The following is a 13,829-nucleotide window of genomic DNA, read 5'->3' as shown; positions in this document are numbered from 1 at the left end:
GCAGACACATGCACACCTACACCCATGCATCCCACCAGGCTGAGTGACAGTGACTGGGGGGACCCTCTCCAGTCACTCCCTTTAGCGTCTGTGGCTACTCCTCCCCTTGCCTTCAGCCCACACCAGGAAGCCCTTGGGAAGCAAGCACGGGGGCTTTCCCTCTTTAGAGAAACCCCACTATCCCCCGCACTGTTCTGTCAAGGGACTCTGGCCAGGAACCAGGCCCCTTCTCCCTCACACCTGCTACGAGAAAACCTCCCTGTCTGTGTGGAGGGACGTCCAGTGGTTGACAAGCCTGGCACCTACCCACTTTCACGCACTCATCCCACAGCGAGTTTGGGGACAAGGACCGAACTCAGCTCAGCCCCTTCCTCTCTTTCTCCAGACCAGCCTGTCCTCAGAAAGGCTGTGCCATCAGCTGCTCCTGTCACCACCATAGGTGAAGGCCTGTCCCTGAGGGGGAGGGGGTGGCCTGCAGCTATACAGCGTATTCGGGACAAGTCTGCCTGATTAAGAGGTGAAGGAGTAGCCAGCCCACTTGGCTACATGTCAGAAGTCACTTTCTCCAGTGTAATCAGCCTTTTTTTAAAAAGGTAACGTTTTGACCTCCACCTGTTTGTCTCCCGCACCCATCTCTCAACTGGTTCCAGTTTGGGAGAGGAATGGAGCGATGCTCACACTCTTCCCCACTCAGACAGCAGTGTCTTGGAGTCATTCACTGTGCCCAAAAGCCCCCATTCTGCTTGCAACTCCCACTGAAGGAGGTGGAGCCCCCTGAACTGGGAGCAGGGGAAGGGGCTTCTAAATGGCTCCTGAGCCCTCAGACCAGGCCAGAGTGGAGCCAGGGAACAACTCACCGTCCTGGGCTGTGTCACAGGGAAGACTCCAGGCTCAGTCGCCCCAGGACACGCTCCCCTGGCTCCAGACATCAGGTCTCAAGTCCCAACCCCAAACCCTCCCATCCTCCCAGCCAAAGCCCCAAGTCACTCACTCCTCCCCCAGGCTCTGCTGGGCCTGACCCCACTGACAGCCCTACCTGGACTCCACCACTCACGCCCCTGCTCAGGCAGAGGGGAACACCTGAGCAGGAGCACTGGCTTTGATGTCCTGAACGGGAGCTCACTGAGGATAGAAGGTCACCCCAGAAAGGGCAGAGGGTCCAGAGCCAGAGCCTTCAGCTCTGCTCCTCAGCTCCTGGACCTCCCCAGATGCTGTGGGGATGGGGGAGTCCCAGAGCCCACCCCGTGCCCGAGCCCTCACGTCCGTCAGGGCCGCGTTGATGTAGTTGTTGGGGTCCCCATCAGTGGAGATGAGGAAGGGCAGGCAGCGGTCGGGCGGCAGGACGTCCATGCTGCGGTTCTTGTCCCGGTTCCGGGGCAGCAGGGCGATGCTGCACTCCTCCACATCCAGCGGTGGCGTGACCGAGTTCAGTGTCTACAAGGCGTGAGAAGAGGAATGGGCTGACAGCCAGTGTTTACTGGGCATCCACACAGCCCCATGAAGGAAGCCGGGCTGGGTTATTAACCCCACTTTATGGATGGAGAAACCAAGGTCCAGAGAGAGGGGGCAGAGGGCACAGACCTGGGCTCCCTGTCTCCAGGCCATGCAGAGCCTGGACGCTCTGGAGACTGGAGACTGCCTCCTCGCCCCCCGTGTAATCTTAGCCTCATTTTTCCTCAGCCGTATAATGGGACAGTAACGTGCCTGCCTGCAGGGGCTACTAGGACGATAAAGTGAGATCACAAGCAGGGCTCAGCACACAGAAGGCACAGGGATGGTCATTACCAGCTTGTCAGGTACGTTCCAGGAGACAAGCCCTGAGAGCTCACATCCCCACAAAGCGGACTCCAAGGACCTGGCAGAGGTAGTCACCTTCCTCGGCCACAGCCGTGTGAACAGAACTCAAGTCCAGACCACCTGGTGCTATAACAAGCTAGGGACTCTGGATTCCTCCCTCTCTTGCCTTCATGCCTCATGCATCCTGACTCATGGGGGTCTCAGTTTCTTGGTCTCCCCTCACAGGGGATCCCCAGTCTCTCATGGTCCCCAGAGCCCAACCTCCCCCTCTGGGAATCATTTCCTGAGACACCACTCTGTGCTGGCTCTAGAGCACCAGGCACCCAGCACACATGCTCCAGCTGAACTCTGGCAGGAACCCTGGAATGGAGAGCACATCTGGGGTCTCTGCTTGCCTAGTGACCACACTCTGGACCGCTGCAAAAGTACCTTTTTCCAGTCTCCTGACAGTAGAGAGGATGTGAGCCTAGCCCTGCTGGGTGCCAGGGGGTGGGTCTAAGAATGAAGCCAAAAATAGAGAACAGCAGAACCAAAAATAGACAGAGACTATGTCTTGACATCATCATTTGAGCACCCAGATCCAGCCATAACTGAAGCTGCACCACCCTCAGTCTTTTCAGTTACAAGATTGATTGAGCTGGATTTTTGTTACTTGCAACCAAAAGAATCCTGATGAACATGAACACTGCAAGGGCAATATTACCTATATCGCCCTTGGCAATATAGGTTTGGAAAGGTACAGTGAGCATTCAAGGCCATTCACAGCTCTTAACTACATAAGTAAGGATTTGAACCCTGATTTATCAGACTTCAAAGCCCGGGCTCCAAGGCGCTTTGATGCACCTTCTCCACTGTCTCAAAGTGCTTCCTAATAGCCCAACTCTGACCCCTACAGCACTGAGGACCTCCAATGCACACACACAACCCACACCTACATGCCCACACACCTATACACCTACACACACATGCTCACGGCCCACCTGGAACTCCTCCCGCAGCTGGGAGGAATTGCTCTGAGGGTCAATACGGATCATCTCTTTGTAGGTGGCCTTGAATTCGCTGACAGGGATGGTGGTCTCCCCACACAGGCAGGCCTCCAGGATTGCATCATGGATGAAGATGTACTGCTCCTGGAACAGCAGGTAAGAATATGAGGAACCAGGAGGGGGCTTGAAGCTAGAGATTTTGGGGTTGTGGCAAGAGGAAGCAAGCTCAAGGTTGAGGCATGGGTCTTCTGATGCGGAGTCCAGCCATGTTGTTACTACAGGTAGGACCAATCCTATTTGAAACAGCCTTCGTGGGTATGTTAACTTGTCTCATTATTTCTTCCCTATAACCACCCTGAGAGAGACTCTGACGATCCGGGGACAGCCCAGGGTCACCTCCAGTGCAGATCCACACCCAGGCATATGTTGAGTGCAAAACCTATGACCTTGGCCGGCTGCTATTTGACCTCACCCAACAGAACACAGTGGAGCTGAGTTTGGGAGACCCCGAGAGGTTGGCTGACCAAGTTCAGGGGTGGGAAAGAGCAAGGGGCAATTCTAGGAAGGGGAAGAGCCTAAGGACACCCTTCTGACACCAGCTTTGGGCCCCCGTATGGACAGGGGGCAGAGGGCTGCGCCCCTACCTCAGTCTGGATCATGTTGACACGCCGGGAGCAGAGGGTCTTCACGCAGTTGTAAATGTCCACGACGCCCTCACACTCGGCCATGTCCAGCATCACGTCCAGAACGATGTAGCACCCTGTGCGGCCAGTGCCCGCGCTGGGAAGAGAATGGCCCAGGTCTTGGGGAGGGAGCCCAGGAAAAAGGGGAAGAAAAGAGGGGCCCTGGGGCACCTGGCAGGTCCACACCACGCAGGGGATGAGGGGCAGAGAGAAACCCCTGCCCCGGCAAGGAGGAGCCAGGGAGAAGGCTGCTGGAAGAATTCTAGAGAAGTGTGAGAGAGGACAGAGCTGGGGATGAGTCTCGGGGAAGGAAAGGAGGAAAAGGGTAGGGAGGACGCAGAGGTGAAATTTAGCAACTTCATCAGGGGAGAGGCACAAAGGTGATGCTGGGAGCTTAATCCAAGGTTGTTCTTGCTCCTGGATATTCCTCCAACCTCCTGCACATCCCTCAAAGCCCCCCACACTCAAACCCACTCTCAACCCTTGCAGCAGACAGCATGCTTTTGAGTCCCCAGGCAATTTGGACAGACATTTATTAAAACACCCTTCCTGCTGCGTGATCCCTGGTCACGTGGCTGTCCCCCTAACCTGACTGGGAGCTCGTGGAGAGCTCGGCTGTGTGGGATCCACCCCTGGGACCTTCATGCTCAGCACCAGTGAAGCGAAGATGAGGGGTGGGGGTTGGACAAAGACGACACCAAGACTTCAAGATCGAAAATAATAGTATCGAAGTGGGTCCCCACACTCTGCGGTGGGAGCTAACTTAGTGCGACCACGTGGAAAGCTGGCGGTCTTTCCTAAAACACAGACAGCGATTCCACTCCTACACACGCAGCCCACAGAAGTGTGTGTGTGTGTGTGTGTGTGTGTGTGTTGGCCAAAAGACATGCCACACACTGTCCTTAGCAGCACTATTCACGTAGCTCAGAACGGGACACCACCCAAACGCCTATCAACAGCAGAGCCGAGGAACACAGGGCGGTTTATTCACCCAGAGGAAGAAGACACAATCAAAGGGATCTTAGGAACACAAGGTTGAAGGGAAGAAGTCAGACGGGAAAGAGCACCTGCCGTGTGATCCCCTGTACACAGAGTTCACAAACACGCGACACCAACCGACTGTTCGGAGGTCAGGGCAGTGGCTGCTTGGAGCGGGGGCAGCGAGGTTCGCGGGGCCTCCGGGGACGGGTGACATCCGGGCCTTGACCTGAGTGGCACCGGTTATTTCACAGGTGTGTTCGGTTTGTGAAAGTTCATAAAGTTATGTGTACACCTACTTGTGCACTTTGCTTTAAGTGTATTATTCATGGAGGAAGTTTCATTCTCAAAAAACAGTATCGAAAAGAGACCTAGAGAAATCCAAGAGAAGCTGGTTGGGGGGCTGGCAGGGCAGGCAGTGGGATGAGTCTGCTTTGTGGCATTGGGGGGCTGATAAGCAGCCAAGTAGTGGAGCCCTGGATTCGTGGGTCCAGCCAACTTGCCGAAGCCACAGGGTCAGAGGTGAGGCTCTCCAACAGGATGCAGGGACAGGAACAGCACAGGGCACGGGGCCCCCACTTAAGAGGCAAAGGAAGATAGGGAGTCGAAGAGGAAGCAGAGCAGAGAGAGGAAGGACAGCTGGGGTCATGGGACCCACCCAAGGCAGGAGTCAGGAGAGGAAGGAGTGAAGGTCACAGCTGCAGAAGGTGAGACGGCCAGGGAGTAAGGAAAGCCCTGGGTTTGGAGAAAAGAAGAGAAGGCAAAGTCCTCCCCAGCCCCTGGGCCACAGCTAGCACGCAGGCATGTGGTGACACTCGTTGAACCTGATCTTGCCTGGTGCCACCAATCTCAAGCCCTCTATGTCTCCAGTGCCTCCTTGGTATCTGGGCCAGGATCTTGGGAAGCACATGAGGGTGCCAACCTTAGGGCCAAAGTTCAAAGGGCAAAGGGCCCCTGAGGATCATTCTCTCCTGTCCTCTGTCTCTAAGTAGGATGAGCCCAAGCCCAGCCTCCCGTAGAGACCTTGCACCAACCCCACCCCCAGCTTCTCTTCTCCTGGGGGTGCCCAGCGCCCCACCTGCAGTGGATGACAACGGGCCCGGCGTCAGGCGGGGTGGAGGCCTTCACGCGCCGGATGAAGGCCAGCAGCCCCGTGGCGTGGTAGGGCACGCCGTGCTCCGGCCACGCCGTGAAGTGGAACTGGCGGACCTCGTGCCGGGCAGAGTAGCCTCTCTGGGAGACAACAGAAAGCACAGTGAGTCACTGCTGGCGCCTACGAGACCCTTGCTGTGTGCCAGGCGCCGCACTGCGCATCTCACTGCAGGATCTCATTTAATTGCAATAATAAACTTAGGCATAGGTGTTACTGTTCCTTGTACAAGCGAGAAAACTAGGGCTCAGAGCAGAAACCCCTTGCCCACGGTTCGTTACGCCGGACTTGGGCCGAGGTCTGCCTGCACCTGCGCTGTCAAACACCAACCTCCGACACCAGGGTGCTGTAACCCTGGGAGATCACGGTGGCTCTCTGGTCTTCGTCTACGGGGGAAAGTGTCTTTCCTCTGAGGAACTTACAGAGGGCCAAGTGGGATCACGGGCGGGAGGGCTTGTCCAATCACTGGCCGGTGGCCTCTCATGAGTGATATAGCCACTCTGGGCCTCACTTGCTTATCCGTAAACTGGGGCTAGCGGCAAATATCTCACCCTACAGGGCCTTCCAGGGCTGACACAGTATATGTCACACACTCAGCGGCATCTGGCACAGAGTAAGACCCACATCCAGCAACTACTGTCATCATCTGCAGTATCTGGACTTCCTTTTATAGTCGCCAGCAAAAACAGTTAGCTTCCCGTCCTATCACGCTGCTCCCAGCAGTCACCAAGTGAATGCCTAGTGGGAGGCCAGCAGTGCCCTCCTCCCCTCCTGCTCCTGGGCTGGGGGAGGTGGGCATGTGGGCTCTGCCCCACCCCCTCAGACAGCCCAAGTCACCAGGTGACAGGAGACTCACCCGCTCCAGGGCAAAGGTGCGCACGACATATTCAGCTAGAGTCTCTGTCTTCACCAGCGTGATCTTGATGTCCCCATACATGTCCGAGTCTTCCGGCCAGTACCGCGAGCATTTCACCTGCAGTCCCACAGGGCAGGCTCAGTGGGCTCTTCGTGGTGCCCCGGGCCCGCGCGCCCCCTCACCCCGCAGCCCCGCTTACCCTGCCCACTTCCACCAGCTTGGTGATCATGACAATGCTGGGACAGTGCTCCTGCCACACCAGGCGCCAGAAGTCGTAGACCATCTCAGGCTTCGGCCCTGGAGGCGCAGAGGGTGCTTGTCTCGGAGGCCAGGCCTCCATCCAGGGCCAGCGCCCCCTGTTGCCCAGCACCACCATCCCAGGCCAGGTGGCTCCGGAGTCCCAGGAGGGGCTTCAGGCACATACCACTCATACCCCACCAACTGCCGACTCATGCCCAGAGGGCCCCAGGGATGGCAGTATCAGGGAGGGCCTGGCTGGGGACCTCGGTCATCTTGAGGGGAACCCAGGAGGCAGAAGAGGAGGGCCACGGCACAAGTCTCCAGAAAGGATGGACAAATGGGCGGTCAGGGTGGGTCAGGAAAGACACAGCCAGAGGGACCCAGGCAGCCCCCAGACTGAAAGGCGCAATCCACAGCCATGAGGACTGAGCCCGGCTAGCCCCTTGTCATGCACCACCTCAGGGACAGACACACGAACAGGGAGCTACAGATGGCCTGGGCACTCGGAGAGACACAAATGCAAGCAGGGTGGAGACTGACAGCCAGATTCCAGAATATGCAGCCAGACCGCAACTCACAGAGACAGACAGACAGACAGACAGGGAATAGAGACAGGGAGTCAAGCAGCTCGGTAGGGAAGACGGAAGGTGGCAGAGAGCATTCAGCACATGGGGGGTACACAGGGGGCACATGGGGGGCACATGGCCAAAGTGACCGATACCTTGAGTGGCTATGAAGTGGTTTGACCTGTGATAACCCTGGAACAGAAGAAGAGGGAGGAGTGAGACCCCAGGGAGGAGCCCCTTGCTCGCTCAGGCCTCCTCTGCCCTCCTTCCCCAGAAACACATCCCCACCCCCAGAGATGCCCCACCCTAGAGGGAAGACCCCAGGACCTCCTAACCAGGTGACCCTGTCCTCCCAGTCCCCAAGCAAGAAGAGCAGCAGGGACACCAGTGTCTTGTGTCTAAACCCATCTTTGCCATGTGACGCCAGGGAGGACATGACTCCTTTACGGGCCTAGAGGATCTCCCCATCCATCAAATGGGGACAACTATCCACAATCTGCTGATAAGCCAGCTGTTGTTTGGAGAAAAATAAAGCCAGGGTGACCTTTCCCTGTTCCCAAAGCCCCAGGGGCTCTAAGCAACCCCAGACCCTAGGCTGGGTCTTGTCAGCTATCTCCGCCCTGCTCCCTCAGCCACCACCACCCCCCACCAGCCACCAGAGCCTGGGGGCCTAGAGGAAAGCATCAGGTGGGAGCAAATGAGCACCGGGGCTACTCGTGGTTCTTAAGTATTTTCTTAAATCCTTAAAATCAATAATAATAATAAATTTTGAGACCTTATTCATTACAGCCATACTGTGCGAAGCACTTTACCTGAATTATCTCCCACAAAAGGGAGGCCAAGAACTACTTCTTCCTCCATTCCCAGAGCCCTCAGGCACAGCAGAGAAACTGGCCAGACCCCACCCCCGCCCTAGGGCCACAGCTGCCCATGGAGCTCTGCCCCAATGAGATACCCAGGGCATCACCAGGGCGACCTGGGGTTACAGCTAAGAAGCACTGCAGGGCAGGTGCAAGAGAAAAAAAACAAGGTCAGCCACTTGCATGAAGTTTACGGCCTCAGTACAGCTCCTTGAACTCCCCTGCCCCAGGCCCAAGAAGCCCTGGAGTCAGACTGCCAGGGTCCAAACCCCGCTCTAAGGAGCGCTTGCTAACTGCATGCTCTCGAGCAAATCATTTCATTTCTCTGTGCCTCAGTGTTCACACCCGTAAAATGGGAAATGTTACAGTGTTTACCTCCTTGGGCTGCTGTGAAGAGTGAAGTAACAGGTCAAGGGTTAGGCACTGTGGCAAGCAGTGTCAATGCTTAATCAGTAGTAGCTATTCTTATTACTACTGCTTCAAAGGTCAAAGAGCATCCTTCAAGATCCAAAGTATGAGTGTCAAGAATTTCTCGGGCAGGAGGTGGTTTACTATAGAGGTTTAGAATCTTATCCTTGGAGTCAAGTTGACCTGGGTTCTTGTAACAGCTCCACCAAGTGAAGAGCATGCTTCTCAGCCTCTCACATGCCCACAGATCTCCTGGGGGTCCAGGTAAAAGGCAGATTCTGATGCAGAAGGTATGGGGCAGGGCCTGGGACTGTGCATTTCCAACCACCTCCCAGGTGGTACTGATGTTGAGCCTCAAAACACACACTGAGTAGCCACACCCTCAGCCTCTCTAAAACCTCTGTTCTCCTCTGCATATGATGATAACTGTGAGAAATACATCTCAGGGAGTCTGCTATACGCCTACATGCCGCTCTCGTGAAAATGACCAGAACACAGTCAAAGATACCAATAATGAAAAGACTCCCAGACTAATTCAGTGCTCACTACTGGACCTTCTCCAGGTCTAGCCTAATGCCCCACCGCTGTCTCCCTAGCCACTGCCTCTGCGTCAAGCCCTCAGCCAAGCTGCTGGGCAACAGAGGTTGGTGGGGAGGGCCCAGCAAAGGTGCTCTCAGTGCTGCCCTCCCACCCCCAGTGCTGGGCAAGCTGGGAACAGGCTACCCCACCTAAAACCCATTTGCCTGCAAATCCCACATGAGAGCAAGAGCCTCTTCTGATTCTTCCATCTCTCTCCGCAGGGTCCAGCACCGTGCCAGCACCCACCCATGTGCTAGTCAGCAAACACAAGTTTTAAACATGCAACCCACAGTATTCGCTTATTACCTTTTTAACTGCATCATTTGTTACTGCACAATTATATTACATAGAGGACAGTGGAGTAGAAAGTTTAAAACCAACAGATTTAAAGGAAGATAAGGAATTCACCTTGAGCAAACAGCGTTAGAGACTGGCATTACAGAGCACGGGTCCTCACTCTCCAGGGCATCAGCGTGTCCTAGAAGCCTGATGCTGGGGCAGACCCCGCCCCTCCCTGCAGCCTCCAAGTGGGAGGAGCTACAGGACTGACCACTTGCATCATGGGTGAGACCCCATGGGCACCCTGCTGCTCCCCAAAGGGAAAGAACCACAGTCTAGTGTTAGGATTGAGGGCTCAGGCTGGAGGTGAGGCCCAGCTCCACGTGGTTGTGAACAAGTCACCTAACTTTTCTAAGTCTCTATTTTCTCATCTGCCAAACGTGGGTCCTCACCTCGCAGGGCCCAGGGAAGATGATATGCTTAAGTGCCCGCACAGAGCAGGTGCTCAGCCAAAGACACTCCTGTCAACTGGGGCTGTTTCTTAAGAGAGTGACAACAAAGAACAAGCAGGTGGGACTGTGTGTTGTAGACAGGAGGACAGCGACCTATATTCATCGCTTCCTCATGGGGGCGCAGGGGCATGGTCTAATGTTCCATTTACATTAGGGAGCATTACACACAGACCTCACACACCGGCTGTGGGAACCTCACACACCGACTGTGGGAACCTCACACACCGGCTGTGGGAACCTCACACACCGACTGTGGGAACCTCACACACCGACTGTGGGAACCTCACACACCAACCGTGGGAACCTCACACACCGACTGTGGGAACCTCACACACCAACTGTGGGAACCTCACACACCAACTGTGGGAACCTCACACACCGACCGTGGGAACCTCACACACCGGCTGTGTTTGAGTGCTCTGGACATAAGGGGATGTGTGGGGGCTCATCTGCAGTCACTGGTCACCTCCAGCAGATGTGACCGTGGGGAACTTTCACTTTACGTAAGGCGTCTCCATGGTGTCTGATAGTCTGATAATGAGCCTTATTTTTGCAATCATAAAAAAGCAAGAAAATATTTTTAAAAGAAAAAAAGGAGATAAAATAGAAAATATATACAATAGTAAACAATCCTATCAGGCATCAAATATTATGAAAATAATATATATATAAATCAAATCAGAAGATTATTAGATAAATTTGGGGTTGTTTAAATAGTTTTTAAAGGCCCAAAGATGACACAATTTTTTTTTAAAAATAGAATACCCAAACTGCTCTCCAAAATAAAACATTTCAAATTAGCATCAAATTGAAGGCAAAGTGGTTGGGGTGGAGTTTTAAGCAAACTCATCACGAAGGGATTTGAACACCAGGGAAACTAGTTTCCAGGAGACTGACTGTGGCTGTCCCACCTCCTTAAAAACCCTGACTCCCAAATGGCAGAGACAGGGCAGCGGGGGCAGCCTCCCCCACCCGCCCTCCCCAGGGCCCCTGAAGAAGGTGTGGCTAAGGAGGGAGCTCCTAGAGCACAGGGGCTAGGGACAAAAGTGACAAAGGTGGTAGCCGGGGCATCACGGGGCCTGGGGACGCACCCCAACACCACTGCCCTGAGGGCGGGAGGGACCTGAGACAACAGAAGAGTGTCGTAGCATCAGTGCCGGGCAGCCCCTGGCCAGGCTACTGAAATGGACGGTTGGTTTTGGGCACACAAGTGACCAGGAAAGAGGACAGAGACTGAGAGAATCTGAGATACAGCCAGTCAGACAGACAGGAGGAGGAGGAGGAGGAGGAGGAGGAGGAAATGGAGGCAGGGAAGGGGAGAGATACTTACTTCACGGTTTATCCGAATCTTAATGATTCCAGTGAGGAACAGTACAAAGCAAAAGAGACAGATATTAGGCCAGAGGCAGAAGGAGGTGGACGGAGCACAGGAGTGGCCAGAATGGGCAATGCAAGTGGGGGAGGCAGAGTGGAGACGGGTAGGCCAGCTTGGGCCAGGGAGGGGTCAGTGGTGTATCCCCGCAAGGCCCCAAGAAGAAGCCAACTGGGACCTTGAGGAGACCGAGGAGAGGCCCCCTGTCACCAAAGCTGCTTCGGTATGAGATGCCAGGCCCTGCCCATATCCCAGCCAGGAGAGAGGATGGGAGGTGGCAGCCAAGGCAAGGAATTCTGGGAATGGGGTTAGATTGTCTGGTCCTCAGGAGGGGGTAAAGAAGAGGGAGAAGAAGGTCATCTCCAGAATCTCCAACTACCCCTCCTACTCCTACACACTTCAGGCCTTTGCTCATGCTCCTCCCTACCTGGGATGTCCTTTCCTTTCCTCCTCAGCCACCCAAAGCCAGCTCAAGCCCTCCTTCGCCCATGCAGCCTCCCACTGCTAACCGTGGCCCTACCACTGACGTGCTGTGTGACTCCAGCAAAGTCCTTCCTTTTCCAGCCTGAGTTTTCCTATATAATCTGGAATTATTTCACTTGTGTATATATTGAAGGATACTTATGTGTCTCCCTCACTACAATTTAATGCTCAAGGAAAGCAGGGACCGTGTCTGTCGTGTCCACGTCTGTGTCCTTGGTGCCCAGCACAATGCCTAGCACATCGTAGATGCTCAAAATACGTCTGGTAAATGAACAAAGGGCTTTCCCCCAAACCTGGCCTGCTGCAGCCGAGGGAGTCCGACCAGTGTCTTAGCTCAACCTCCTCCATCCTTGGGGAGCAGCCTCGTCACCTCTTCTTCACACCCCAGCCCAGGCCTCCTGGCTGCCTGCCCTATGTCTGGCCCCTTCTCCCTCTGGTCCAGCCAGACCCCGTTGCTGCAGTGACAGTTAGCAGCAAAGGCTTTGGAGACAGATGGGCTGAGATTTGAGTCCTTCTTGGCCATGCACTAGCTGTGTGACCTGAGAGAAGTAGCTTCACCTCTCTGAGCCCCAGTTTCTTCACCTATCAAGTGAGGTCATGATGCTAACTACCTCAGAGGGTAGTTGTAGGGATTATATAAAACTAAATATTTGGTATAAAGTGCTTAGCACAGTGCTTGGCATACCACACATGCTGAATAGATGTGAGTTATTGTCCTCAAGTTCCACCCAGATCACAGTAGAGCATTTTAACAATGTCCTGGTGCCCCTAGGGAAAGGCCCCTATTTCTTAAACTGCTGTTGGAGTCCTTCACAGTCCAGCCCCCACCTGTCTGCAGCCTCACTGCGTGTCATGAGAATCCCAGCTCCAAGCTCCTTGGCCCCCCACCGAGGGGGGATTCTTCCTCACAGTTAGGCCTAGCTGTCTACCCTCTTCCCTTTATTCCACTTCACTGAAGCCCCCCCATTTCTCAGGCCCACCCAGAAGTCTGCAGGAATCTTCCTGGTGACTTCCACCCACTCTGTCCTCCCCTTCTCTGAACTCCCTGATGCAGGAGATGGGGGCACTCAGACCCCAGCCATTTGAGCCCCCACTTATCCCCTGACAGGTGTTGGCCCTGCCTGAATGGGGAGCCTGGAGTGGGCAGGGCCAGGTCGGCAGAGATGACGGGGGTGAGGCACTCACGTCTATATAGTTGGCGTTAATGTAGTCGGCATCGGGGTCTCCCAGCATCGGGTGGAGCTTCACTCGGTGCCGGTCATCTGGAAACACATGGGGTGCACAGGGGCTGAACCGGGGAGCCCAGAGCGGGGCCTGGGGGAAGGCTTCCTGGAGGCCAGATGTGGGGCACTGGCAGGGCAGCCAGGGCACGGACCTCTAGGCTCTGGGGACCACGAGGGGCAGGACAGGCCAGCAATTTGAGTCTAGGCAACGGCATCATGAAGGCCAGAGGTCACGTGCTGCTCGGACAAGTATTAGCTGTGTAACCTTGGGCAGGGGGCTTAACCTCCTGAGCCTCAGTTTCCTTATCTGTAAAGTGGGTTATAATATGTCCCACTTCATAAGGTTGAGAGGAAGAAGTGAGATAACACGTGTAATGCTCAGCACATGGCTGGGCACAGGGTAGACCCTCAACAAATGGCTCACGCTGGCTGTTCTCCCCCCTTCTAGCCCCTCCCACCCACTGCCCCAGACCCAGGCCCTTCCCCAGGACTCACAGGCAGGCAAGGGTTCCTGCCGGCCACCCTTGACCTTGTCTTTCTTCTTTGTGGCATCCCAGCCTTCAAAGAAGCTCTGCCAGAAGGGAAAGTGGAAGTTGGCGGGGGAGAGAAGCCCCTCCACTCATAAGACCCCTGTCCTCTCAACAGGGTACGGTGGGACCAGGATGAGGGCCACGCTCGGGGTGAAACCTGGAGCCTGAGATAAAGCCACCGTGAATCCCTTCACCAGCTTGGTTCAGAGCCAAGCAGTGTGCAGGGAGGAAAGTGAGAAAAGGGCAAAAGAGAAGCAGAGTTCAGAGACATTCTAGAATGAGAATCAGGTTTAGGTTAAATCAGGTTTGCCTTGGGAAGAAGGTCAA

The 13,829-nt window shown here is 55.1% G+C and overlaps 1 protein-coding gene across 2 annotated transcripts in view; it reads right to left on the bottom strand.

The window, feature by feature from the left end:
- PTPRU (protein tyrosine phosphatase receptor type U) overlaps positions 1-13,829 on the bottom strand; it is a 76,846-nt gene that overhangs the window by 6,259 nt on the left and 56,758 nt on the right. For both annotated transcript variants that reach the window (XM_045190753.3, XM_053921168.2), the window contains exons 17-25: positions 13,468-13,543; positions 12,935-13,011; positions 7,412-7,448; positions 6,650-6,747; positions 6,451-6,567; positions 5,523-5,677; positions 3,428-3,563; positions 2,778-2,927; positions 1,261-1,434 (exon numbers count right to left, since the gene is read on the bottom strand). In XM_045190753.3, the coding sequence (XP_045046688.2) occupies positions 1,261-1,434; positions 2,778-2,927; positions 3,428-3,563; positions 5,523-5,677; positions 6,451-6,567; positions 6,650-6,747; positions 7,412-7,448; positions 12,935-13,011; positions 13,468-13,543 (1,020 nt within the window). The remainder of the gene's footprint in view (positions 1-1,260; positions 1,435-2,777; positions 2,928-3,427; positions 3,564-5,522; positions 5,678-6,450; positions 6,568-6,649; positions 6,748-7,411; positions 7,449-12,934; positions 13,012-13,467; positions 13,544-13,829) is intronic.

Source organism: Desmodus rotundus, chromosome 3 (assembly GCF_022682495.2).
Source record: "Desmodus rotundus isolate HL8 chromosome 3, HLdesRot8A.1, whole genome shotgun sequence".
Taxonomy (NCBI): Eukaryota; Metazoa; Chordata; class Mammalia; order Chiroptera; family Phyllostomidae; genus Desmodus; species Desmodus rotundus.
Note: the sequence above shows the minus strand (reverse complement) of the source record. Positions and strands in the feature narration are given on the sequence as shown.